Source organism: Xiphias gladius, chromosome 21 (assembly GCF_016859285.1).
Source record: "Xiphias gladius isolate SHS-SW01 ecotype Sanya breed wild chromosome 21, ASM1685928v1, whole genome shotgun sequence".
NCBI classification, from domain to species: domain Eukaryota; kingdom Metazoa; phylum Chordata; class Actinopteri; order Istiophoriformes; family Xiphiidae; genus Xiphias; species Xiphias gladius.
In genome coordinates, this window is record NC_053420.1 from 21,203,446 (window position 1) to 21,230,912 (window position 27,467).

Consider the following 27,467-nt stretch of genomic DNA (forward strand, 5'->3'; position numbering starts at 1 on the left):
CACAAAGGGCAGGATTATGTCGTCGGGCGCTTCCTTGCGTTCTCTTGTTGACTCGCCGACTTTTTCTTGCAAAGAAACATACCAATGAAGAGTGCAAAGAATGCCATGAGGTTAATGTGATGGCCTCCCAGTGAAACTGTGGAGGAGGATCAGTGCTGTGGGCAGAGCCAGGTCCCTGGGCCCTACCCAGCAGTCTGTCTGTCTGAGCTGCCATGATGGACACCTATCCTGTCCTCAGTCTGTCTGGGAAGAGTTTTTTTCCCCTTCTTGAGAGGAGAGGGGACAGCGGGTGAGAGTGGAGGAAGGAGAGAAGGACAGAGGAAGAAGGGAGGAGAAATTGGGTTAGAGGATTCCAGGGGAGAGAGCTCGAGGAGGATGGAAGAGAGGAGAAAGAAAAAGGAGAAGATGGAGGGCAGGGAGGTTGTATAGATTTCTCACAGGCTGAGGGGGCTGTGTGTGGGGCCTGGCGGTGGGCTCTCAGGACCCCTGGCCTTTCTCTGCTCTCTGGCCCTGAGGAGAAATCAAACACACATTAGTGTGTGTGCTTCTCTGTGTGTAACTGTACATGACTTTGGCAAAGTGTTTTTCCCCCCACTTTTGTATCCAAAGGCCATACTCAGAGCAGCAGGAAAAGTTATTCAACAAATCCCACGCAATTCCTGCCCAGCACATACACGCACGCACTCTCGCTCTCCATCCTGTTATCCTCCCTCACCCATCAAGACATAAAAAGAAGAAACTGGCAGGCCAAGCAAGACATGTAATGTCCCCTAGTGATGTCAGTCAGAACATGCCCCCAGGAAGACCATATGCAAGAATCACTCCTCTATCTAACAGTCATGCACAAGTACCAACATCATCTCTCGGAGAGAGAGAGAGAGGCCCTGTTCAGACCTGGCATTGACGTGCATCTTGGGTGATGCGATCACAAGTGGACAGCTCTAAGTACCGTTGTGAATGCACCCAAGACGCAGTGAGGACGCATTGAGATCCGATCACTCAGACCACATTCGTAGGTGGTCTGGGCTGCGTATGGCCACATTCTTTTAGCACTGTGTACACAAATGTGTCCTGGGCCACATTAAAGGACTGCCCACTGAACTGATCTCCTCTGTGTAAGAGGATGTATGTACTCATTCGCAAACAAAAACAAGCTGGCTTTGTCCATGACATCTGAAAATTTTGAAAACCCCATAGAAATATAATGAGTATGACAAACATCTTGGGCAATTTAGTTTGCCTGGAACACGCCAGTTTGCCAAGGAATAGACCCAGTCTGTATTGTTTTGATTTCTTCTTCTTCTTTTCATTTCTGGCAGGCTAAGCACGGGAAGAAAATTCCTGCAACCCATAGGTTAAAAACAAAAAAACATTTGGTCTTTGCCAACAGAAATGATGATGGTGTTTATTGTTTATTTGCATATAGAGCGGGGAGGTGAGATCTGATCACAAGTGGTCACTTGAGACACACATGGGGACGCATTCTAATGCCATGTGTGTGCTGATGTACTAAGAGCTGTCTACTTGTGATCCGATCACTGAAGATGCATGTTAATGCCAGGTATGAGCTGGGGTAGAGAGAGAGACAGGGAGATAGGGAGGGAAGAAGAGAGAGAGAGCGCAAGAAGGAAGGATGATAATCCAGGACCTCCTCTCCCCCTCCCTCCGCTGACATGCAAACAGGCATCAGCCACCAGGAGAGAGGGAGAGAAAGAAGAGAGGGACAGAAAACTCACCCGTTTCAGAGGCCTATGGTCCATCAAGGGGCTTCACAGGAACAGTAAAACAACACCAACTATTAGCACCAATGTAGTGAGCGCACCTGCGACAGTGCGCAGTGGTGTTTTAGAGTGTGTGGAGAGTTTTATGCCTCACCTGTGGCGGCATCGGAGCAGGAACCTCAGGATCTTGCGAGCAGCCTGGTTCTGTTTTTTAGTTAGGAGGCTGCTGTAGGCGAAGACACGGGTGTAAGAAGTTTTTATAACATAGTTAAGCCCTGTGTGTCTTCATCTGTGAGTGTGTTTTTACGTGTGAAGTACCTGAGGGAGTGTCTGTAGGAGCGGTAGTATTGCTGGATGAGGACCGCTGCTCTACGACTCTGTTGGAACTTCCTCTGCTCATGGAAACTCCGGAAACGACTCTGGATCAGGATGGCTGCCAGGGTCATCCTCTTATAAAGTGCATACTGAGAGAGAACACAGCAACTTTATGAAGCCTTTAGTCAGCACAAGACATGTGCCTTTGTAATGCTGAATACTAATTCTGAACAGTTTTATTTCCAAATTAATGATAAGAATAAAAATAAAATCATTACAATGTATAAATATTTTAGGTTTGCTCCGGTGAATCTACAGTATATAGCTCTGAATCTACGTCCCTAACCTAAAACTGATAGGCGTGTCCTTTCAAAGCACTAGGGTCAAAAGCTATTAGCAGGAAATCAACTCAAGTCTCCCAGTGCTCAGAATCTGTCAAAACAGCTCGTGAAAGCACATTTTGAAGTGACTGAACACCGAGTGCTCAGATAAGTTGTGTGTGTGGTTGCAAATGTGTCCCTCTGCATTCTCAAATCACGACTTCTGACTTTCTGACACAATTTTTTGGATACATTTATGAACAGATTACATCTGATAATACAATTATGTCTGCAAATATGATTCAGTACTTCAGACCTTCTTGATACTATATGATAGGAGCTATGGGGTTGGAGTTTGCACATTTAGGAATAATTCTCAACTCATGAGCTATTAATCAAGCCTTACCTGCTTGTATCTCTTATAGCAGCGCTGAATCACTGCTGATATCTCTTTGCATTGTTCCTGAATGGGACCCTGAGGGGAGGGACATTTGAAGTTTTTGGTCATCTTGAGCTTTTTAAAAAGACTTCAATTTATGAAAGGAAGAAATGGAAAGAATTTACAAAAAAAACAGTGACAAATGCATCAGATTATTCTACAATCTCTGGGGAAAATATAGCATTTTTTCAAAGGAGTGGAGGACATGTATACCTTGTATTTTCTGAGGGAGTGCAGGGCATGCCTGATGGTCTCATACAGATCTCTCTGCTCTGCTTCAGTCATGGCTAGACAGGAGGAGTCAGTTTTCAACCTCTCCTCTTTCATAGCTGCACAGAGGAAGGAGGTCAGGTCAAAGGGGGAGGATGGGGCTTGCTTAGCCTGAGGTCTATGCTGAACCTCGGGCCCTGAGAGAAAATTTGGTTTGGGGCTAGGAGTCTGGGGTTTGGAGTTCAGAAACCTGAAGAAAAACAGAGAGCAAAGCAAATGGTTTATGGTAAAAAGATTTTTGCTATTTGATGAGTTAGGGGAAGTAAATGTGGTGAATTTTAGAGTACTTTTACTCACCTCTCCACCTCACCGAGGTAACTAGACAGTAACCTGACATCACTGCTGATCCCAACCTTCCCAGAGTCTGTTTCAGTCTCCATAGCGTCCTGTTTAAGCCTACCAGTTGAAGCCTCCATGATGTGATCAGCTAGCATTGTAATGTCCATCTGCAACACACACAGGGCAGGTGTTATCTAGATATTTCTGATGCTTGCATCCCTTAAAAATGAAACATGATCTTTAATGTTGTCATTTATTTTCATGCCTATGCCAATGACTCATAACTATGTACTTAATGTAGTTATGCACAATTATACTTATAGGTGGGTAAGTGAAAAATGAACGCTTCTCTTAATTTCTTGTCTGAGTATTATCATTGATTCTGAAGTTTCTGTTCTGTGATTTATTCTGTATGCTCACATTAAATGTGTTTAGCTCACACAAAACATGTGACTGTTTGGCAAGAGTCTTGACCAGAACAACAAAGGTTGATCATGCAACACATCTTCTATCCTCCCTTCATGTGCCCTCTTACTTCTAACAATTAGATGGGCTTGAACTGTACTTCTTAATCAGATTTCATTGCATTATACAGCCACCTCTTCCATTGGTGGCTAATTATCTTTCTTAGTGAAAAAAAACTGCAGGCATCTGAGCTTTTATTACTGCAAACCTTTTCTTTTCAACAGATTCCAACCTGTGATTACTTAAACAAGCACTACAAACTGCAATATCCAAACCAAAAATCTTTTGATCAGTATCATCATTTGCCCAAGCTTAGCGCTGTTCAATTACAAAGTGTGAATCTCTTCCTTTAATGTAACTTTTAACAAGTTAGTACTAGGTTAGTTTTTCCCTTTCTTGTAATTACACTGGATAATTCATATTAGTGTGTGTGTTTGTATCGGACTGAGTGAATCTGTCTGGTGAAGATAGCAGTGATGCACTTGCACCAGGTGTCTTTCTTATGATGACAAATTTAATGTAGACAAAGTTTGAGACAGTAAATAACATGTAAAATCCAAGTCTTCACCCATTATCTGTTTATCCTGTTTACGCTACAGTTTGTTTTCAACATTTGACCTTTCACTCTTGAGCCCTTCTCGAGGTTGTTGTTTTTTTTTTTTTTAAACTTAAAGAGCGTTTCATATAAATTTTCCCTTATTCATATTGACGGTCAAAGTTTGGAGAGAGTTGTTTTCATAGATTTTTTAATGTAGTTTCATGTATTTTATCACAAACATGGTACACATGCAGGCAAGCTGTACACATTGTCCATCATATACAGTACAAAGTATTCAGTTTTGGTTAAGGAACAAGATCCAAACTGCCTTTAACAATCTGCTCCCCGTACCTGCAAGTCCTCAGTGTTATCCTGATAGGTCAGCAGCTCTGTCTCCTCTCCCCTGTCAGACAGCACTCTTTGGCGCAGGTGAACGGCCAGTCGCTCTTTTCCTAGAATCCTCCTAGCTAGGCTACATTGCCCCAGAGTCTGTCTCAGACTCCACCTGGTGCCCCCTCCAGACCCCCCTATCCTGGCCTGCAGGTGGGAGAATGGGGTGCTGGGGAGCTGGGGCCGGTTTGAGCCTGAACTAGCAGGAGGTGCGTTCTGACAGCTGAGGTTGGAGGGTTGAGTTTGTAGGGTGTTGGGGAGGAGAGAACACTGAGGGTGCGGACTTGGTGAGGTGTTGAGGAGGGAGTTGAGGGTGTTGGTGCTGGGGGCTGAGTTAGCTAGCTGTTGCTGTGTGTCGGGGCTGGGTTTGAGTCTCTTGGCGGGGGGTGGACCTCCCTGTTCTCCCTGGGTTCCCTGTGGGGCTCTGTGTCCTGTTTGGCTCCAGGTCTGGTTCTGGTTGTCTGGCTGGCTCTCTGTCCTGCCTCTCCTCAGCTCTGGGGAAAAAAAAAAGACGGTTGAAAATAAGAGCTTTTCTCACCGCCCTGGATATGCCACCTTATTAAAGGGTCAGTTCACTTAAAACAAAACAAAACCAAAAGAAAAAAAAAATCATATATTTCCACTTACAACTAGAAGAAGCTAGCCATGGTGAGAATTTTTTTTTTCCTGTTTAGGTACTGACCCTTTAACATGAGACAAATCCTTTCCTGTAGGTGATAAACCGCAAATAGTGACCTGTCCCACCTGAGTTAGGGTTTGGAGTGGGGCTGTTGCTTATTCCGCTGGTCTGTGATTCTCCTCTCCACCTGTCCATCCAAGTATCAGCAGGCTGGCCCTGAGCTTGAGGAGTCTGTTGCAGCTGCTCTAAGAGCTCAGTCAATCGAGTGTGGCCCCTGGATCGAGCAATGTTGAGTGGCAAGCGTCCCAACGAATCAGGAATAGCCAGAGCTCTTGGGTCCCATTGGTAAAGCACCAGTGCTGCCTCGGTATGGCCCAGAGCACAAGCCCACATCTTGAGAGACCAAAAGAAGACACAGGTCACACACAGGGATGGAAAGATACACTCATACACTTAAAGAGCCATTCTGAAATATCAATCACTCACCAGTGGCGTGCACGAGAAGTGGTCTACATTGAGAGGATCTACCTCTAGCTCAAGGTCAATACTGTCGGCATGCTTCGTGCTGCAGAGTAAGACAACAAAAATGAAATGAATTGGCACAGTCTGTGTGCTCGAAATGTTGTATCAATTTTATGTGTTACTCACCGCCAGTGAATGAGTGTCTGAATGAGTCCTGCATAGCCCTGAGCTGCAGCCAGATGCAGTAAGGTCATTCCTCTGGAGTTCTTACTGTGTACGAGCTGATTAGAAGAAGCCCAGCATGGCTGGGACATCATCTTTTCACATACCACCACCACACGACCCTCGAATGAACCCTGATCAGGAGAAATCTGGAAGATTGGAAAAGGAAGTGGGCATAGTGAGTTAAACGTGTAAAGTTTGGGTGACCTCTTAAGAATTGGACTGCATTTTGTTGCTTTTTCAAAATGCATTTTAATGTGTCACAAAGTTTCATTGTACCAAGATAGAGTCTAGTGTAAAACAAACTGCTGATCCTCTGACTCCTTAAGAACTAGAAGGCAGTATAACATGCACAGGCTGCTATAAAGTTGTGGAATCAACATGTTCAGGTGGTGACCAAAAAAAAGCAACACCTCTGAAATATAATGTAATCCAGTACAATAGGCCTGGAACAAATGCTACCTCTTTGAGGTTCACTGTATATTTTGTACATTTTTAATGAGACTATGTCAGAAAATAACACAGAGTGGATTCAACATCTTTCTGAATCTGAAGTTGGCGGTGCTTTTACACTTGATTGTATTATGTTATACATTTTTATGCTGTTTCTGAATAAACTGCTGTGAGGTCTTTTCTGTGAGATTTTTTCTTTACAAAAATTTAACTACTTTAGGTGTTTAAAATGATTAGACTATTACCATAATGTCTTCAAATGTTATCTGAATAACTCAAACACATTTTTAAAGACTTGCTTTTTATAACTAAAACTATTTCTATTTTGTTTCATGCTGTCTATCTGCACTGTTCACAAGATACTGTTCTAGATAGCGTAGCTGAAGAAGGAAAATTTCATCTTAACGGAATCACTTTTTCCTGCCTTACTTGAGACTGCTGATCAGTGGCTCCTCCTCCCTCCACTCCTCCACCCTTGGTTGCCATGGTTTCTGAGCTGGGGTTCTGATTGGTTATCTCAGCCATCCTCTGTTCCATCTGCTCCAGACGCTCCAAGATGGACATCCTGAACTGGGTATCTACAGGAGTGAAGGTGGGACACACAAAGCTTCAAGCATCGGGCTAGTTGTTTCTTTTATTTAAGAAAATCAATATTATGTTTTATTAAATCCTACTTAGAGAAGCTTAGAGAGATAAGCTCTTCGCTGAGGGGCTCAATACTGGAGAATAAATCAGGGTTGAAATCTAACAACCTTTGCTAACAATGGGAACTGGGGAACCAAGTGAACTGTGTTTGTGTGTATGTGTGTGTGCATGTGTGAGTGTGTGTGTGCATGAAAGACTGCACAGCTTACAACAAATGTAAGTTTTGCAGGACTGTGGACTGGTTGTATGTGAATGTGACCCTTTGTTTCAGTGCTGCTGCAGTTTTTGCTGCAGTGCACATTATGTCATCCCACCTGCTGCTCTCTCACTCAGTCTCTCTATTCTTCCCTCCTCTCATTTCACTCAGACAAACTGAGCTGAACGGGTGGAGCTATGACGATGACTCAAAGGCTCAGGCTCCTCCCTTTCCAATCCACCAATCAGAAGGGGAGCAGAGCTTTCCAGTAATACAGCTCATCTGAATACAAAGCAAAACACTCCACTAACTGAGCTGCCAAACATGTAAGAAGCTGCTGTCCTCACCCAATACAAATGCAAACACAACCACAGAAATCCAGACACAGATGCATAAAGGCACACATACATCCACAAAAAGGAAAAAGTAAATTAGATTTCTGGTCACAGTACAAGCAATTCTTACAGAACAGTTACGGAAAAGGAGAATTGAGAAGACTATGGGGATTTGTGATGAATTGTAATAACATAATTAATTGACACATTAAAATATCATTATAAAGTTGACAAACACTAATTGAATTTTGGCAATTAAACAGGGATGAAGTAGTCATTTAATTACCCTCCTTAATTGAAAAATGACTTAAATAATTTGAAATATGCCTGTAAAATATCTTACAAACTGGCTTTCTAAAATTAATGAATTTATTAGTGATGTCAATGGAATGCAATTATTTATTTACTAATAGTTTTTTAACCATATGATATAAATGATAAATTAATAAATTATTGTATAAATTGTGTTTGGGTGTATTAATTAAGTAAATAGATTATAGTTGACCAGTAAAAACTGCACAAGTATTCTGGAGACACACTCCAGCTTCTATCAAGGCCGTGCTTCCTTGGATTACAAATCACTTATTTTCCTACTCTTGAATGCAAATTCAGCCGCTTTTCAAAGTTTGTTTTATGATTACTTTCAGTTGTACTGGATACCTGTGGACCTACTGACCAGCTCTGGAGGAAGAGGATAAGCCTCTTCACAGGAGAAGTAACAAGTTTGAAGTAACATCTACAAATTCCGATAACATATCATTGCATTGCAAACTCAAATTTGATTTAAAAAAGTATGATGTTATACTACATTTAATACAAACCAGTATTTAAGTGCTTAATATTGATTTTTCTATTTTAATATTCATATTCTTTGAAACTCTTGTCGACACTTTGACGAAAGTTGTTCAAAATCATTTGTAAAATCAGTTTACATTTGGTACACCTACGGTAAAACTGTGGCTTTAATGCAAGCGTTAAAATCCCAGGCCCATATCTTGGCATAAATTTTTAAGTGAACAGCTTTTTTTTTTTTTATCAGTTTTTGTTACATGCGCATTCAAATTCACAAACCCATTTGATGCAAACAGATTTTTTTTTTTTTTTTTTTTTGGTCCAAGTTAATCGAAAAAATGATTCATCAGATGAACACACTCTTTTGGTGCAGGGTCATGTAGAGTGTAGTAAACATGCACCTATAAAAGATGTAAACCTCCACAGCACAGAGTGTATCTGTACTCAAGCTTTGGGCCATCAACAACATGCCCACATGTCTGTGCCTATAGGCCTGTTATTATCTGGGCCTCTACAGGAGCCACATTAGCGTCCCTCCGTCTGTTGTTGTGGAGTTCGGTGGAGCTGTCCACTTCTGCTGGTGCTGAAAAACCTGAACAGGTCAGCAACGAGCGCTGAAGCAGACTGTCGGCTAGTCATCAGGTCTGCAACAAAAACCAAGCAGGCTATCGCGCGCCCTCTACTTCAGACATGTAGCGTGCAAACAGCGCGAGGACTTGTGGCTCTTCTCCCCTCCCTTTGTCTGAAGCTGGCGGAGCCAGGGCGCCACGTGTGCCTCAAACCTTTTTACGAAATCCGAGAATGCAAAAGTGGCGCAAGGCTTTACAGCAACGAAGCCGAAATTTAGACAACAGGCACATTTCTGTACATCTACAGCAGCATGACAACGAAAACTTAACTCGGGGACAAACAGCACGGACCCGGAGCAGTAAAACCGCCAGTAAAAGCGCGCGTTTGGAAGTTATCATCAGTTTAGAATCAAAGAAGCTACGAACCCGAACAGCGAGTCTCTTTATCTGTTGCTGTCTTTGTTCCCGCTTCTGCTCAACCCCGTTAGTTTGAAGTGTGCGACTCACGCATTGCTACTCCGACCGAGCAAAACACAACTAAGTGTTGGGAGAGAGAGAGAGAGAGAGAGAGAGAGAGAGAGAGAGAGGGAGAAAGGGAGAGAGAGAGGGAGAAAGGGAGGAGAGAGAGAGAGGAGAGAGAGGGAGAGAGGGAGGGAGAGAGGGAGAGGGAGAGGGAGGGAGAGAGAGCAGGCTCCACGTTGCGTCTGGGAGGGCAGCGCTTCAAATCCGCCCGCCAGACTCGGAGCTGCAGGAGGCTCGGTCGTCATCGGCACAACAATAGACTGCACACAAACCCATTTGGAGCGGTGGCATGTGACAACGTTCTGTGCTGACGCATGTGTGTTTACATTATTAATCTCTGTCTGTTTTTCCAGGTGATGGCTCTTTGAATGTACATTTGAGGCCAAACAAAGGACCTGAGCGAGAATAGGCTGAGCGCGTATCCAAGTCTCGCTATCACCGTTGAAAGTCAAAGGCAGAGCCTACATATAGCGTCTATGAGGCTACGCGGCACACTGCCGGCGATGGCCAACATCTTGACTCTCAAATGGACCGGCGACTGTGATATGACGTCCTTGCCCTTCACTCCGGCAAACAGACAGCCTGCTGTGACTGTAGAGCCGCATTGCCGCATTGCGCAACGCAGAGACGGGGGCGAACAGACTAACCCAGGACATGTCTCGCTGTGAAGACCCGTGTGTTTCCGCGCTGCAACTGCATCAGAATACATATTCTTGCACGCAGAAGCTATCCCCCTGGTCCCGCGCAGACATTTGCAACCAAATCCCCAGAGCTGACTCAAAGAACATTTAACCGTCAACATCTGAAAAGCAAGTTTTTATTGGATTCAGCCTTATTGAAACAGATCAACATCTACAGCTCTTAAAAAATAATCCAGAGTTCTCTGCAACATGCAAACATCACTGTGGAATCCATAATACAAGACTGTGCCCTAAACAAATCTAAAAAAAAGACAAATCCTAAAGCTTTTATGAATCTTGGCTCACACCTTTCAAAGACCCAGGTGTCAAAACAGTTCAATGGCTTAGATTCCCTCTTGAATCAATGTGGGTAGGTAGAGGGAGACAATAGTAAAAAAGCTGCTTGCAGGCACAGAAGGACACAATTCAGCCAAACAGCAGCAGCAGCAGCAGCAATGTCACTATACTGGTCAGTACATCAGTGGCTGTAGACAAAACAACTCACAACATGCCAGAGCACCCGACGGAAAAGAGCAGCACAATGACAGCCACACACAAACACACATGCATACGCATCAGCAGGATTTCACAGTTTTAGCTGATCGCAAATGGCAGAGGGCTGGGTGTAAAAGTAATACAAAAAATAAAAATAACACTGAATGTACCCTTTTCTCACAAAGAATGAGAAAAGGGTACATTTTTTTGTATAATAATAAAAAGCACACATACATTCGCTCTCTCCCCATAATGTGTTTGTTATTGATACACGCAACACTCCAGGCATACAATGGAGCAGTTATGCACAAGTCTCCTTCTGTTTATAGTTTAGGCTCGTTATTGAGCAAATAACAGCAGACAGTACGAGTGTAACTGTGCATCCCTGTGTGGTCAAAATACACAAACAAATGCTCTCACCATCCAGGGACAGCCAGTCATGCTGAGAAGATGGCAGTGCAGGAAGGTCACGCGCCTTGTATTCAAACACCACGGAGGAAGAGATGACTTCACCACCCATAGCTACCTGTAGCATCACCAGTCCTGTGTCATGGGCTGGAAACAGACATGATGTAAGGCGTTATTACGAGGGATTATTTTTGGAGTTAGATCTCCTCTCAGAGAATAATTTTAGGACAGTATGCTAATTATTATAGATTCTGAGTGTCTAGTGTTACTTTTGCCCATGTGGGCCTGCAGGAGACTATTTGCCAAGCAGTTTTCCCCTGATCACACTTAATGAAGCAGGATATGACTCATGTATCAGTTACTATACCATCATAAGAACCATTTTTAAGCACTCCGTACATTGCATGCCAGCTAAACGGTGCCCCAAAAATTTTTTTGCTAGAAAGTGCTTATTATGGGGATTAGTCGGGTGAAAGTTGGCTTAAGGTTTAATTTTATAAAAAAAGGACAGTTTTTTTTCCATGTGTGTATAAGGAGGGTGAGTTGCGTGAGAGTGTGTGCACACACAGGTGTGTTACCTGGGCAGTAGCAGCGCAGCACCCCTGGTTGGATGAGGGCAGCAGGGACACTGATGTGGTCAAAGAGACAGCTGTATTCACTGCTCGACTCCAACCACGGACCTGTGATCAGCACCTTCACTCCACCCTGCGGCACAGAAACACAGGCCTCAGTCTAATATCACAGTGTAGCTTCTTTGTCTACAGGAAACTGCAACTGCCCCTTAAGATATAGGAGATATGAGTCTGTGTGAGAATGAGACACGACTGCATGCAAAATACCATGTCCTGTTGTCTGAATTTACCTGCTCTAAAAATGCTCCAAGTCTTTGAAAGGGTGTGCATATGTAAGCCAACATGTGTGTGAGCGTGTGTTTACACAAAGTCTTTTTCCATCAAATATCCTGATTCCTTACTTACAAAGTAATTTCTGTTTTGTTAATGACAAATATATGCGTTTAAAAGGCCTGGTAGCAGCCCCTAGAGGCTGTGCGGCTCCTTACATCCAAGTGGAACAAAGTTGTATGAACCATCTGAACAACACTGCCATGTGTTCTCTTTAGTGTAGCTAAAAATAGTACATAAACAACAGATTGTCCCCCCCACAAATGTTGGAGTCATGAAGTTAGATTACACAACAACGAAAAAGATTAAATTTAAAGCCATGTACCAGCATTTGGTAGACTTTTCTTTTTGGCATTTGCAGTGCTTGTTTTTAGTTCATGCTAAAAAAATTATACAATCACCCTTTGAGCTTTCAGAGGAAAACTATGTTGTTTTCTCAAGAAACTCAAAACTGTGAAATAATCAGTATGATGTAACACTGATGATCCTGGAAGAAAGTTGAAGAAAAATATTAGCTGAATATGTGCACATGTTAGAGATACGGTTAGTTATTAAAGTTCTTTTCAACAGTTTTTTTCCCACTAATTGTACTAATTTTGGCAAGTTATTGTTTTTTTTTTTTTGAAACCGATGGTGGTAAGAGGCTATGTTTCCACAAGTTTCATCATAAGGCAATGACATAACTGGTGTCTGAAATATTATAAGTGGTACATGGGTACATTAATGAAGCCACCCAGGGGAATCAGTGTGATATTGAAATTTCATCAAAATCCAATCAGCTGACTCTGACATATTCTCACTCCGTAATGACCACACAGCCAGGCCGGCGGTCTTAGTGCAAATTTTGCTGAACAGATTTCAATGTTTAACATCTGTAGAAGCCACCATCAATCATGTGGTGGAAGGACTGATTTTACTGTAGGGAACAATGATGAATAAATAATGAATGATAATCATGTTGCGTTTACTAACCTCTGGATAAGACCACTCTGGGGAGTAGTCAGTCACACCAAACAGCCTCCCAGTCTCCTGGAGCAGTCCCAGAGCTCCCTGCTCCACTTCCGAGCCCTGCAGGTGGCCTGCTCCTGTGCCCGGCTCTTCTCCGGCTGCCCCCTCCTGGGGCATCAGAACCCCAGTGACAGCTGCTCCCACCCCAGCCCCAGATCCCTCAACCGAGATGAAATCATTGATGAGATCAGAGAACTGGCTTCCAAAGGAAGCCTCAAAACCTTCCAGGCTGATGGGTCCTCCTGCCCCAGCTGTTGAAGCGGACACCCCCACACCTTGCTGAGGAAGAGGAGAACTGTAGAGGGCCCCCTCCATGCTTGCACCAGCAGCTAATGACTGAGGACTGGCCACCACTGAACTGCTGGCCCCTGACAAGCTTACACCATTACAGAGAATCTCATTTTCCCCTCCCCCTCCTCCTCCTCCTCCACCACCTCGTCCTCCACCCTCTTCTCCTCCTCCATTGTCATCTGTAGGTTGCAGGTAGTGCTCGGTGTCCACACTCGCATAGGCCTCATGAGGATCCCCAGGCTTGAGTAGTAACTCTCCTCCATTCTCAGAAGCCTTGTCTAAGCCCCCCACCTCTCGATGTCCTCTGCTGCCTGACTGGTCGACGGTAGTATCCTGTGTTGTCAGGGGAAAAGAGCCCACTGCTGCTCCATGTCCGTTCCTCCCACACAGGGCCTGCTGGTCTGGGCTGGCTTGGCGGAGGTGTGTATGCGGGTCTCCATTGGTGACTGGAGAGTCTGTTGGCACTGTGGGCAGACCTATGTAAGCTTGTGCGTCACCTGATTCCTGGGCTGCCTCGGTACCATTGGTCTGCAGCTGGGAGGGCTGGCTTGTCTGCGTGGAGGCCTGGAGGAAGAGGCTCGGGGAGGGGTGGTGCGCAGTCTGGCTCAGGCTTGGGACACAAGCTGATGACATGACAGCACTGAAGTCCATTTGCTCCAGGGTGGTGCTGGGGCTGAGGCCTGTCCCCTCTCCCACATAGCTACTCTGAGTGGCCAGCGGCTGCTCCAGGGGTGTGGTTTCTGTCTTGATGTTGTTGACGAGGGCTGGGTTGTAGAGAAAGCCGTTTGAGGAACAGTGGAGTCCTCCATCCTCACCATTACAACCCTCATTCTTCCCTCCACCTCCTCCATACGTCTGGCCCTGCTTGGGATTGTTGAGGAAGCAATCAGGGTCAAAGGTCATGGTAGTTTCGGGAAGGCTGACTCCTCCACCAGAGTCTAGAGAGCTGGAGAGAACCAATTCTCCTCCCTCCCCTAAGCCCACCCCACCAGGAAACGATGCAAACCTCTGGTTTTCAGGGGCGACAGCCAACAGGATACCAGCAGTGGTACTCTCGTGGGTGGATCCCAGCAGGTGGGTGTGGCCAGCAGAGTAAACCGAATCCCCAGTCAGCGTGGTGACCTCAGACATGAACACAGCTGTGCTCTGTGACAAGCCAGCCCCGATGGCGAGAGCGGGGCTGTCAGCCATGTCGCTGGTGATTGACAATGGGGAGCTCTGGGTGGTGTCAGGGACCTCCACCTGGTTTGTGGAAGTGGAGGAGGACACCTCCATGCTGCTCTGTGGAAGTAAGGAGGGTTTGGTTATCCTGCCATTCCTCCTCTCTCCTCCGCCCGCTCTGCTCCTGCCCCCTCCAGGACTGGGCTCTGTCTGGCCCTCTGACACATCGCTGTTCTGGACCTCTGTGCCATCTGCTTCCTCAGCTCTATGGCCTGCCGCTACGCCAGTACCCACTGCAGCTCCACCTCCTGCTGCTGCCCCAGACTCCTGCTTGGAAGAGATGATGCGCTGCTTGACACTGGAACATTTCTGATGCAGGCTGCTTCCAGCACCTGACAGAAGAGACATACCATTTAAGACAATGCATACTGTCTTCATTATTAGTCCTTTTAGTGGCTCAGGTCAATATGTTATGTTATGTATCATCGCCTCTCATACTGTACATTTGACAGTGTGAAATGGCGCCCTCCAGTGTTCAGAGTCTACACTAAAACCTGAGTTCATGAATACTGTGATGAGACTGCTACAGATGCATGAGTGCTCAAAAATTTTAAATACATATATGCAAAATCGACAATTTTCTTCTCTTACAAGACGTTTACATTTTTTAACATCGGAAGGTATTTTCAGTTTCCAAATTAGATATCTTCATTCACATTTTTCGAGTAAAATAACAAACACCACAGTTGAAGTGTAAGAGACCTAATATCCATAAAATCCCAGTGACCACTGAAGGATCAAGTCAGTGATCAAGAGAGAAGAGCTAGGAAAGGAAAAAGGAGAGAGGTATTTTGTGTGAGCAAATTAGGGCATGTAAAGGAGCGAGAGGGAATAAGATTCAGTGAGGAGAGGTTGAACTGAAGTAGTACTTAAGTCAACAAGCCACTTAGTTTTGGGCGGCTGTCCTTATTTCCCCTTCAAAATCAGATCAAAAGACGGGTGAGATTAGGTAAGTGTGTGTGTGTTAGTGTGTCTACTGGAGTTATCTACTCCCTGATGCTCATTTATGAATAATGCATGCTGGGTTATTTTGGGTGCAATTTGTATCTTCCTCTAGGTGGCAGCATGGCGCTGACTGTTGGAAACATCAAAAACAAAAAATCTCCAAATCTGTACAAAGCCTGGCTGAATGGTAGGTATCTACTGACTGTCTCTTCAAAGGGTGGCTTTTTAAAGAACAATGTTATTTTGAACTTTATCAGTATTTTAACTATTGTTATAACTTCATTTTTACAGTGAGGACATGATGTTCCAAATCTTCTTTCATCAAAATTTAAAATTAAACAAGGCTACTATTAATGTCTGAACACACCTTTTGTCAAGCCAAGTTGTTGCTTTTTTGCTTGTTGACTTATCTGTACCTTCAGCAACATATCAATAAGATGATTGAGCTAAATTATTAACACTGGTTAGATAAATTTCTGTCATGAAAGAGATAAATTTTTCGTATCATCTGCGCTGAAATTTTGTAAGCACCTGTTGTCTCATCTAATATGTGGTGGCACAGCTCCAGACTGTGCCCCATTCTGCTGCAAAGCCGTTTATAAAGCCTAAAAACAAGCCAGTGGACAAAATTTTCCGTATTTTAGATTTACTTAACTGGTTTCCTACAGATTCAATTTGACGCTTCGCTACAGTAGTTCATCATCTTTTTCATCACTACTGTACCATGACAAGTGGTATTGTTATTGACCAAGGTGACTCATATCCCCAGGTTTAGGACAGGGGTTAGGGCTGAAACATGAGAGCCTGAGAGTAGGAACGAGGTGAGTGCTGAAATGACAGTAAAGCTAACTCACACATGGGTTTGAGTTGTCCAATGAGCTCCTCCTTGCTCCACTTGGCCCACTCCTTCCTGTCTGTGTTGATGGAGCAGAGGACAGGACCACATGGCTTCCCGCTGTCGTCCACTGCCGGTACATTCAGGTAGTGCACCAGCACAATGTCTGGGTTCTACAGCACAGGGAAACAAACACAGCCACACAGGGGCATGCGTGTGCTTGGTGTTAGTTTAACATGGCCCTTTTTTCATTAATTCATTATTATATTGTTTTTACAACATATAGTGAGGGAGAAAATAAAATGACAGAGTCTATTTACAGAGGGAGTGAAAGGAGGGGAAATGTAGAAGGAAAGCGGCAGAGAAAGTGGAGGTCAGGGGGGAGGTCAAACATAGCGTGTCAGATAAGATCCTCTCACCTGCCCATAAAAGATTTAACAGCTCAAGCCCACTCATCACTCTGTCTAACCCTGCAGAGGTTGTGGAAGTGTCTACATGTGCATTTGTGTGTATATGAGTGTGTGTAATATATATACAGAGAAGGAGGGGGAGAGAGCGGTTCAGAGGAGTTCCCACTATACACTATACTGTAGGCTACAAGCAGACCTATGGAATTTCTACCCCATGAATGATTCAACAAGTGTGTTCATGTGTATGTGTGTGTTTGAGTATGTGCATGTTTGTGTGTGTGTGTGTGTGTGTGTGTGTGTGTGTGTGTGTGTGTGTGTGTGTGTGTGTGTGTGAGAGAGAGAGGCTCCTCTTGATGAAAGATTCAGTAGACAGACTCAGGTGAGGGGGTGGACCTGCTGAGGTGGAACACTTTTCTCTCCAAAAGAGGATGGCACAGTGGGCTGCTACAGCACCACACCGTGCAATGCAACAGCACTCGCAGACTGATTTATGATCATATTCACTGATGTGTTTTGATATCTGTGCAAAGAGCAGAAAATGGCACATTACAGATAAAGCAAGTAGAATTTCCCTTTATAATTTCATACTGCAGGGATCTAACTAGTTTGGCATGCTGAAAAATAAAATGTATTGAGTAAGGGCATACTCAATTTACAGCCGTTGGCTGGAATGTCCTTGTCAATTTCATGGGATAAATTATGCAGGATATTCCAGTGAAGAATACATAAATATATATGCATTTCCATATTTTAAATGAACGTTGCGGGGTATTCAATATTTTCTTTGAAATGAACAGAGAGAGATGAAGAAAGAGGCAGTGTAAATGTATGCGGACATGTTTCAAGATTCATCATGTAACCTGTCACCTGAAGTGATGAGGTCCTGGTGACCATATCTTGCATGGCCAATAGAGGAACAGACATTTGTGTGTGTGTGTGTGTGTGTGTGTGTGTGTGTGTGTGTGTGTGTGTGTGTGTGTATGTGCAACTGCTGCTCTCTGTTGTCTTTCACATGAGCAGTAAAGTGAGTCCAACATCTCTATGAAAAACAACATGCCTTTATACACAGGGGACACCTGTGCATGTATGTGAGTGTGTGTGTGTGCATTCTGTGTGCTGTTTGTAGCTCCAGGGTGTTTTCCTGGAGAGGACCACATAGAGAGTAGTGCCTCAGTCCTTGATGCTCACTATAGGTATTGAGAGTCAGGGTTAGATAACACACTGTACTGGGGAAGTTACAGTCAACTTCTGACAAAGAAATGCTTTTACTACTCTGCACTGTATTTTAGCATTGTACAAGACCTGTAGGCCCAGCATATTCCAGTTATATTCTGGTTGTCTAACTGTTTGTGCATAGGACACTCAACTCAGCCACACAATATCAAGTTTTATTATGAGCCCAGCTTTGTGATAGTATTTACAGTACAAGTCTGCCTCATTAATTTAGAAGAGGAGAATGTTTATTGCTGGTTTATGGTATAGCTTACTGTTCTGTTTTGAAAATACAGTATAATGGACAGTTTAACAGACAGCTTTGTGTAAAAGTAATAATATACTATATATTGTGTGACTGTCCAGTTTTTGTGTAGAATGGTGAATAAAGCCTTAATATAGCTGGAATAAATGTTACAGAATGGCCATAATTAGAGGGAAAATGGCCTGAAAACGACAAAACTATCCTGCTGTAAATGACTACTAATGAACTGTCACCACACTGTAAACTCTGTCAAAACCTTGTATTGCACGTGTGTAAATGTGTGAGAAAAGGTAAGGTTGCCTAGGGGGGTGGGCTTACCTGCAGCAGCCAATAGCATCTACGATGGAAGGTGGGGATGATGGAGGAGTGGACGTAGCAGCCATACAGACACTAGAGAGAGGAGAGGAGAGGAGAGGAGAGGAGAGGAGAGGAGTGGAGAGGAAATCGCAGGGGTAAATGAGAAAAGAAAAAGGGAGGAAGCAAGACAAAAAGTGAAGAAGGAGAAAAAGAGGAGAGGACAGTAAATGAGAGAACAGAAGAGGAGAACTTAGGTTATATCCACTTAGGCTGTATTGATTGTGGTGCTAAAACTAAATGGCAAACATGCGGTATGCGTTTTTTCCTAATGTCTTTTCTAAAATACCATAAATCTGATGTTGACAATTACAGCATAAAAGATTGTGAAATTTACTGCCTCTGCAAGACTAGACATTACCCACTTGAAATTCACAAAAAGTCACAATGTTGTCAGCTTACAGACACTGAAAGAGAGATCAGTAACAGTGAAGAGGACAAAGAAGAGGAGGAGAAAGTGAGGAAAGCATAGGGTGAAAGTGGAGTGTCAAGGTGGACAAAATGGAGAGGAAGATCAGGAAGGACTCTATCCAGCAGAGGTTGACTGCATACATACAAATTAGTGTATATACGTAGGTGTAGGTGTGAAAATCTACCAAATGTATGATTGCAGTGGTTGATATACAGATTGGCAAAACCTCAGTGTGTCTGTAATATTTTGTTTGGCATAACGTTTATGTCTGGGTATGAAATATTTCAATGCTGGTGCCAGTACATTGCCTGAGTTTCTGAATCAATACCAAAGCTAGGTGTTATTTTCAAAACCTTAAGATGAAGAATGTTAAAAATGTTATACCAAAGAACCTCTTTCTTTTTTTTAAAAAAATTAACAACCTTCGCAAATGCATCCGTGTGTAACACAAGGCAGCCGTACAAGAGCTTTGACCCATTGCAATAATCTAAAGTTAGCAAAGTTACCATCTACATCAGTAAAGTAAAGTTTTCCGTGCTATGGAAACATTTGGTCAATAGTCTAAAGGTATTGAGATTCGATACCCAGTGCTAATGAAGAGTGTGTTTGTGGTGACAGTGGAAAGATGAAATGATGACAGAAAAGCTTTCTAACAAGGTCATCACAGACACTTTTTTACATGCACTGAATACAAGAATCACACACACACACCAATACACCAGTACAGAAACGCTCACTTATAAATTGGCTGTTTTTAACAGAAAAAAAAATGCACACACAAACACAAATACTCAGCAATCAGGCTGTATATGATCAGCACTTAAAACTTGTCCTGTTTTCTGTCTTGTACACACTTGCGCACACATATTTTCTCGCCATTTTGCCTCTTCTCAGAAGTAGCCCGCCCTCTATCTAAAGTGTGTTTTGCCAAAGGCAGAGTGCATTTCCATATATTTCCATTCGATATGAGGAGGCTCTCCATCCAGGGTTATGTTTTTCTCTCCAGCTTCCTGCCTCTCCCCAATCGTCTTTCGCTCCCTCTGCTCATCTCGCTGCTCTGCTAATTCCCTCATTCCTGTCCCCTGCTCTACACGCTGCTTGCTTGCTTGGGGGGTCCTGGGAAGAGGTGACACAAACAATTACCATGCAACTACCAGGGAGAGAAACACTTGCCTTTGTATATGTGTGTGTGTCTGTGAGTGTTCATGCAGAAAAATGTATGTGAGATGAATGTCAATGTGAATGTGGGGTCGTAACTAATAGAGGTGCAGATGGGAATATTCTCCTGCTCACCTTTAACGCAAAACTACTCAGCCCTCTGTAAACATCCGTGTGCCTCCTAATGGTCTCTCCTTCGCTCTCCCTTCTACCTCACTCTTTCTGTTTCTGACACATGCATGCTCACTGCTCTCACCTCTTGGTATATTCCTGCTGAATAATCAATTTTTGAGCTGGCTGATGTGACTCGCACACACACAGACACACAGACACACGCACACGCACTCACTCACTCACACACAGACGCTGCTTTGAGACTGGATCGATACCCCTCTCTGTTCTGCTGAAGGAGGCATTGACATCATTCCTGGCCTCAGGCCAAACACACTCTTATCTTTCAGAAAGAGAGCGAGGGAGACAGCGAGAGAGGGAGATAGAGAGAGAGAGGGAAAGAAAGAGGGACACCAGTCACTCTAACGTAACACATTGGCCTGTAGCTTCTCACCCTCTGTCTTTGTGCGTACATTCGTGTTACACGTATATGTGTCTTCTCGGAATGAAGGAGAGTTATTTAAGGACAAGATTGGCAGTGAAATCATACTCGCACCACACACTCATTGGCTTGTTTTTCCACCGCAGCCTCTCACCTCTACTCCCTGCACTTTGAGCTTCATATGATCCTCTCGGGTGGTCTTCCCATCTTTCCTTTTCTTCCAGCAGTAGCCATCTTTCCTGTACTTCACCTTCTTACGGTTGTAGAGGATCATAGAGCCATTTTGAGGCCTGGTGGAGGACAGGATAATGAGACAGACGAACACACAGTGTTGCATTATGATGAATATATAGCATAAATATTTTGGTAATTAGGCTGAAACCGACAGCAATTCAATTCCCTGGAAAAACTGACCAGAAATAGGTTTCAGTCTGTAATTTCAAACGGACAAAAGTATCAAAAGTATCTCCCATATTGCTGATTCATAAATACCAACTGAAACAAGCAAGAACTTGGTATACACGGTGACATCAATGTTACTCTCCCACAGTCAAGTTAGCTGCCCCCCCGATACATAGACTCATACTCCTACGTGTTAATACTTTAGTAGGGTGATTTATCAGCACAGCAGGAACACTGGCCTCTAAGCTCCCATTCTATAAACACCTGGTGGGAGGAGCATGCGCACACACACACACACACACACACACACACACACCAACACACAGACACACATGAGGAGCCATGCATGCAGAAAGACAGAGATGCTATAGTGATATCAGAGATGGCAGGGCCTCCAGCCGTGTTCTTTGGGCTCAATGTCAAACCTGCTGCTCAGCAATCAATCATTTCACTTCTAAAACGTTAAGGAAAGGTGTGTGCGTGTTTCTCTGTGTGTGTGTAGGTGGAGGAAAAATGCTTCTCTGCCTTATCTCATGACAACAGAAAGAGAACAGGCCTGTTAACAATCAATAAACTTACACATACTCACAAGTGCTCTCTGTCTTCTCACACACAGTCATGTGCCCTCACGCACACACAGACACACACACAAACACACAAAAACACACAAACACACAAAAACACACACACACACACACACACACACACACACACACACACACACACCTCCTCTCTCCTCTCCCTAACCTCCTCTTCTCGATCAACCTCCAGTCTTTATCCCTCTTATCTTACTATCTCTTCATTTTCTTTTTACTGCTTCCTCAGTTCCTCCATTCTCCACTTCTTTCCACTTATTCTCATCCTCCCATTTTATCTGTTCCTTCTGCTCCTATCCTAACCTCTGTTTTTGCTCTTTTATTTACTGTCTCTCCTCTCTTCTCCTCTCCTCCTCTCTGTTAGAATTTGATATAGACACATTTATATGGACTGAGATGATTGCAATTTACTCAGAACACTGTGTGTAGTGAAATTGAATTTACTTTGAGCTGATTTCCTTTGACATCTAAATCTGTTCTGTTTTGGGGTGAGCCTGCCAGTTTCCTAGCGGAGTGGAGACCCCCACCCTCCGATCAAAGCCGAGTTTAGTCTCCGTCTCGAGCAGTGTGAGTCATCTCAGAGCGGCTGATTCTAATTATGTTATGGAGAAGATGGATGAGATCAGATGTGTGCCTGTGTGTATGTGTGGGTGGGAAATACGTGCATGTTCATATTTACTGTATGTGTGTGTGCGCTGAGGTACGTGCGCGTGGACAGTGCCCATGTTCGCAAACCCTCCGATTCAAGCAGACATAAATGTTATTGATTGTAACCGGGCTGTGATGTGTGGGATATAAAAAGCTTTTCCACCGTTCCACAGTGTAGAAGAGCGAAAACAGAGAAGGCAAGGGGAGGAGAGTGGGAAAAAAAGACGGCAAGATAAAGAGAGAGTGGGCGAGTGAGTGAGTCCGATAAAGGGAGGAAAGAAGGAGGAGTAGATGATAAAAGTGAGAGGAGAGGGAGAGAGGAGGTAACAGTCATTACTTTGAACTGATGAGGTATTTCGGTGAGGGGAGAAATGAAGGTCATTGACTGTTACCATAATATTGCCCCCCACCAGTGTGCAAATGCATGCGCACATATGGATACAAACACAGACATACGTGCACATCCACGCATGCACATAACTGTCACTGGCTGCGTTAGCTGAGCTCCTTTCCATCTGATGGGATTAGGTGTAATCTGTTCTAATCGTGCCTCGTGTCATGTGTAAATGGGATTATATCTAACTGCTGCTCAATAACACCAATATGACTGCTGCTGCTGTTGCTGCTGGGAGGCTGAGGCTATACGGCAGCACAACCAATCAATGAGAAATCCATCCACAACATAAACTGTGCTGCTGGCCTCAAGCTGCTCCTAAGAAGAGTCCTTCAGCTCGCACAATGGGAGCGCAGAGGCATTACCTTGGGCTTTCAGCAGTGTCAGTAATCAGAAATGGGGCCATGAGGTGACCGCTTCATGTACTTTACTTTACTTTTCCTTTCTTTTCTTTTCTTTCTCACTTCTTTTCTTCCTCATTTTTCTCTCTTTCTCTTTTTTGAAAATCATACCTACATCCGTATTAACTAAAGTAAATGTCAATAATGTGATTTATTAATAATTCAAATTGCCCTTTTTCTTCTGTCTTTGATTTTTCTCCCACCCCCCCTTCCTTCCTTCCTTCCTGGCTATAATCTCTCCCCATTCTGGGAAAGAGCTACCTATGGTTCATTTGGATCGATGAATATTCAATTCTGGTATTTGAATCCCTGTTCACACCCCATCATATATACACATACTCCCCCTCCCTTTAAACCCCCCTTCACCCTCTTATGTCTGAATTATACATCACTTATCCTAATACATTTACATTCATTAATACTCCATTTTCAGCTGACTAGGTGCTTTACATTCCAGCCATGTTCTAGAGTGTTCTCTACATGTAGAATAGGCCATGAGCAGGACCCTTTGGAGACAGTCGACGTACATCACTAATGTCTTAATCAAACACAGGCACTGAGTCATTGGGATTAAACCAATGTGAGTCACTGGCTGATTGAGTGATTCTGTGTATGTGTGTGCGTGTGCGTGTGTGTGTGGAAACCACTGTCTGCACTCTCCTCACCTGGTTTTTGGCGATGTCGTCAGCCACTCATCATGTTTCTCAAAAGTGATGAGATATGCAGCAATCTCCTAGAGAGACAAAGACAAGACGAAAAGGTTATATTGGTGTGTGTGCAGGAGAGTGTGTGTGTGTGTCACAGGGAGATAAAACATAACAGGTATTTCCAGATGACCTGCTGATGCCCACAGAGAGTATGTCACTATCTGATTGCCACAATGCGGTCTGGGCGCCTGATTGGTCACACAGCAACCAGTCAGGAGACAGATATAGAGGACAGACCCTCAGGGCCAACAACCAATCACACTCACCGACACACTGATGTCTCCCTCCACTGGGGAGGAAAAGCTATCTCCTAAATACATAGACACGCCACATAAACACACACATACAAACCCACACACACAGACCAAGGGTGCAGACCCATACCCTAGCTAGCTGAGAAAGTGTACTGATAGGAAAAGTTTTCTTGCAGTTTGCAGTTTCACAGTTTCCCGTCAGATAAAGCTTGCTCCTAACTTGATTCTTAATTCCTCAGGCTCTCTTTTCATCTCCTCAGCTCTCCTCTCCACACTATTTTCATTCTTCTTCCACACTCACATGAATCCATTGAGGAAAAAGAAAGTTCAGATCATACAGGTGCAATGCATTCTACTGAGAGTAAGCAAAACAAAACGTCCATACACACAGTGACAGAGAAACACAGAGATACAGCCAAAAGAAACTATTGTTTATGCCTCCTGCTTTTCAGTCGCTCACGCAAAACCGCCTTTTCCCTTTGCTAGGTGAACTCTCCCACCCCTGGCTTTCTCCTTGAAGCATTATTCTCCCCTATCTCTGACTCCCATCTCACCCACTTGTTGTGAACATCTATGAAATGTAAATTGTCCTCTTAAGGCAATTAGTGTTTGAAATGTGGCACAAAGCAATAGTGAAGAAGGCATCAACACTCAAGCACTCCTTCATCTGCCCCCTCAGATCAACAATTTCCTCTCCAGACCTCCTCTTCGTCTCTTTCTGCGTGTGTGTGTGTGTGTGTGTGTGTGTGTGTGTGTGTGTGTGTGTGTGTGTGTGTGGTTTTAGGTCTTCGTCCCAGTTTGGCATGAGAGCACTCCAGCTCCACACCGATCAGAAGAGATGGAGGGACAGAGAGGGAGAGGGGAAGAAAGGCAGGGAAAGACGAAAAGAGAGAGCAGCTGGAGGGTGCTGGCACTTAACTGGATTGTTTTTTCAGTATCCTCCATTTGATCCTCACGTCCCAACCCCCCACCGCCTCATCCGGCTTTTATATGTGTGCCTATATATATGTGTCTGTGTGTGTGTGTGTGTGCGTGCGTGTGTGCGTGCATGTGTTTCTGTGTGGGATGCACTGTCATCACACCATTAATAATTATCACTATCAAGCCGGCCACTGTTAATGTCTGTCTGTCTGAGGCTCATAAAACTGCTCAGAGCCAAGTTTAGTTTTGACACACATTGACACATTTTTAGCCATAGCTAGGCACAACACACACACACACACACACACACACACACACACACACACACACACACACACACACACACACACACACAGAGGAGTGCCTCATTCGTTTATGCATCTATTCATTAGCTGTGACAGGCAGCCACCTCTCCTCCTCCCAAACCACTCCGCAGCAAGTCAATATCCTATACGGCCTCCACAGCCCCAGCCAAGCACTCGGGCTCCCCTAGTGACTGTCAGCCAGTGGGAGGCGAGAGGAGAGAGGAGAACTAGAGAGGAGACAAGGGGCTGGGAGAGACAGAAGGATGGGAGGATTAAGAAGGAGGGAGAGAGACTTGCAATTAAAGGCCTGCCCCATAAGAGCCATTAAAAAGCCAGAAACAGAAGAGTCAGCTGAAACGGCAGCCTGACACACTCTCTAAAACACACCCACACACACACACACACATTCACACTGCAGACACACACTGCTGCTCACTCCCTCAACCAGCACACACACACGCCCATGTGAAAAGTGACAGAAGTGAGATGCTGAAGGTCGATCCTCAGGAAGTCACATTTACTGTCCCAGTGGAAACCAGTGATGGAGCGCTTTGAGCATGCCTGGCGACACAGTGACCCTTCAGGAATAGTATGAGTGTGTGTATCTGTGTGTGTTAGCTGTGCCAGACACAGGGACAGGGACACAAATCTTTCTCCAGAGATCTACTCTAGAAACCCAGACGTTCTGCATGTCTGTGTGAGACTACGTAATAATACATTACGACAGGCCCAGCTGAATCCACACACACATACACTCTGTTCCCAGCACACACCTATTTCTGTCTGCGTGTGAGAGAAAGTGAGAAAGAAAGAGACAGAGTTACTAAAGAAATATCTAACAAAGCAGAGAGCATGAGTGGGAAGTTAGATTGGAGCGAGCGATGCAGTTGGGGAAATCAGCCTCCCACTCACGCATCACTGAGACCATCTCCCTCCAAGAAACTGGTGGCATGTACAGAAAAGCAGACAGACAGACACTCTCTCACACACACACACACACACACACACACACACACACACACACACACACACACACACACACACACACACACACACACACACACACACACACACACGCCTCAGGGAGATTTCCAGAAGAGGGAGGGGTAGGGGGGTGGGGGGTTGCCTACACTGCAACAGACTTATCCAGGAGCTTTCCCCAGGGAGATTCCGTTATAGGGTCTGTGTGCGTGCGCGCACACATGTGTGTTATCGTGTGTGCGTGTGTACATGCATGTGTGTGTGTGTGTGTTATCGTGTGTGCGTGTGTACATGCGCATTTGAAGCCTAATGATGAGCATCACCCCGACAGAGATCTGGAGAAAACAGAGTTGTCTGTAAACTGGAACTGTCACATCCATTCGAAGTGCCTGAAATGAAGGCTGCCGCTGGTTCTCACCACAGAAATCATTTGGCATTGAACAGTTTATTTTGGCGGTACAAGGAGGTAGCAAACTGAAGTGCCCTGTTCAACCACAGAATCTGTTTCTGCCTTTCTCCTTGAGCGTGGTAAGTCTTGTATACATATAAAGTATGGGGGAAAGAACTGCATTAGCATTAACAGGGGAGGTCTGCTGATGCTGTAATTTGTTCCAGAGCACCTCCACCGGTTCTCTCCTTCCCAGAACAACCCTGTCACTGTCTGACATTGATAGACACTCTATCCAAAATTGCCTCCTGTCTTTATTATTTTATTTTTTGCAGACTACAGGCCTCTGTGGTTTTTATTTTGATCTAGAGCACTGTCTCTCCCATCCGTTCAACCCACATTTTATTGATCATGGTCTATTTTTAAACAAGACTCATTGTGTAAATTAAGTACAGTAATTTTATGCTAAACCTATATAGTCATATAATTTCATTTTAACTGATATAATCAATAATCCAGTAGAATTGAGAGCTGCCTATGGGCATGTCATTATCCACATTTGTTGACAGAAGTGTGGCAGGGCCGATCTCTCAGCATCTCTGTGTGCAATATTTAAAGAGGCCCGAGTGTCCTCTAAAGTCACAAATGTCATGGAGCAGTGGCTGCTTTTCTGAAGACTCTGAACTTAAAATAATGTTGCAGAGGGAGAGCTGAATATAGACTACGTTGTGTTATGCTTTAAGCTGATGTAAATGATGTGAAGTCTGTT

General features: G+C 44.2%; 1 protein-coding gene across 1 annotated transcript in view; it reads right to left on the minus strand.

Moving 5' to 3' along the window:
• Positions 1 to 426: 426 nt before the first annotated feature.
• Positions 427 to 27,467, minus strand: part of LOC120806991 (calmodulin-binding transcription activator 1-like) — a 47,577-nt gene continuing 20,536 nt past the window's right edge. The window contains exons 3-20 of the mRNA XM_040158585.1: positions 23,808 to 23,875; positions 20,856 to 20,991; positions 18,543 to 18,614; positions 16,357 to 16,510; positions 13,010 to 14,889; positions 11,714 to 11,840; positions 11,148 to 11,282; positions 6,923 to 7,071; positions 6,005 to 6,189; positions 5,843 to 5,921; positions 5,482 to 5,749; positions 4,699 to 5,231; positions 3,363 to 3,511; positions 3,009 to 3,255; positions 2,763 to 2,831; positions 2,040 to 2,185; positions 1,876 to 1,947; positions 427 to 510 (exon numbers count right to left, since the gene is read on the minus strand). Coding sequence (XP_040014519.1) covers positions 435 to 510; positions 1,876 to 1,947; positions 2,040 to 2,185; positions 2,763 to 2,831; positions 3,009 to 3,255; positions 3,363 to 3,511; positions 4,699 to 5,231; positions 5,482 to 5,749; positions 5,843 to 5,921; positions 6,005 to 6,189; positions 6,923 to 7,071; positions 11,148 to 11,282; positions 11,714 to 11,840; positions 13,010 to 14,889; positions 16,357 to 16,510; positions 18,543 to 18,614; positions 20,856 to 20,991; positions 23,808 to 23,875 — 4,545 coding nt within the window. The 3' untranslated portion in view covers positions 427 to 434. The remainder of the gene's footprint in view (positions 511 to 1,875; positions 1,948 to 2,039; positions 2,186 to 2,762; positions 2,832 to 3,008; positions 3,256 to 3,362; positions 3,512 to 4,698; positions 5,232 to 5,481; positions 5,750 to 5,842; positions 5,922 to 6,004; positions 6,190 to 6,922; positions 7,072 to 11,147; positions 11,283 to 11,713; positions 11,841 to 13,009; positions 14,890 to 16,356; positions 16,511 to 18,542; positions 18,615 to 20,855; positions 20,992 to 23,807; positions 23,876 to 27,467) is intronic.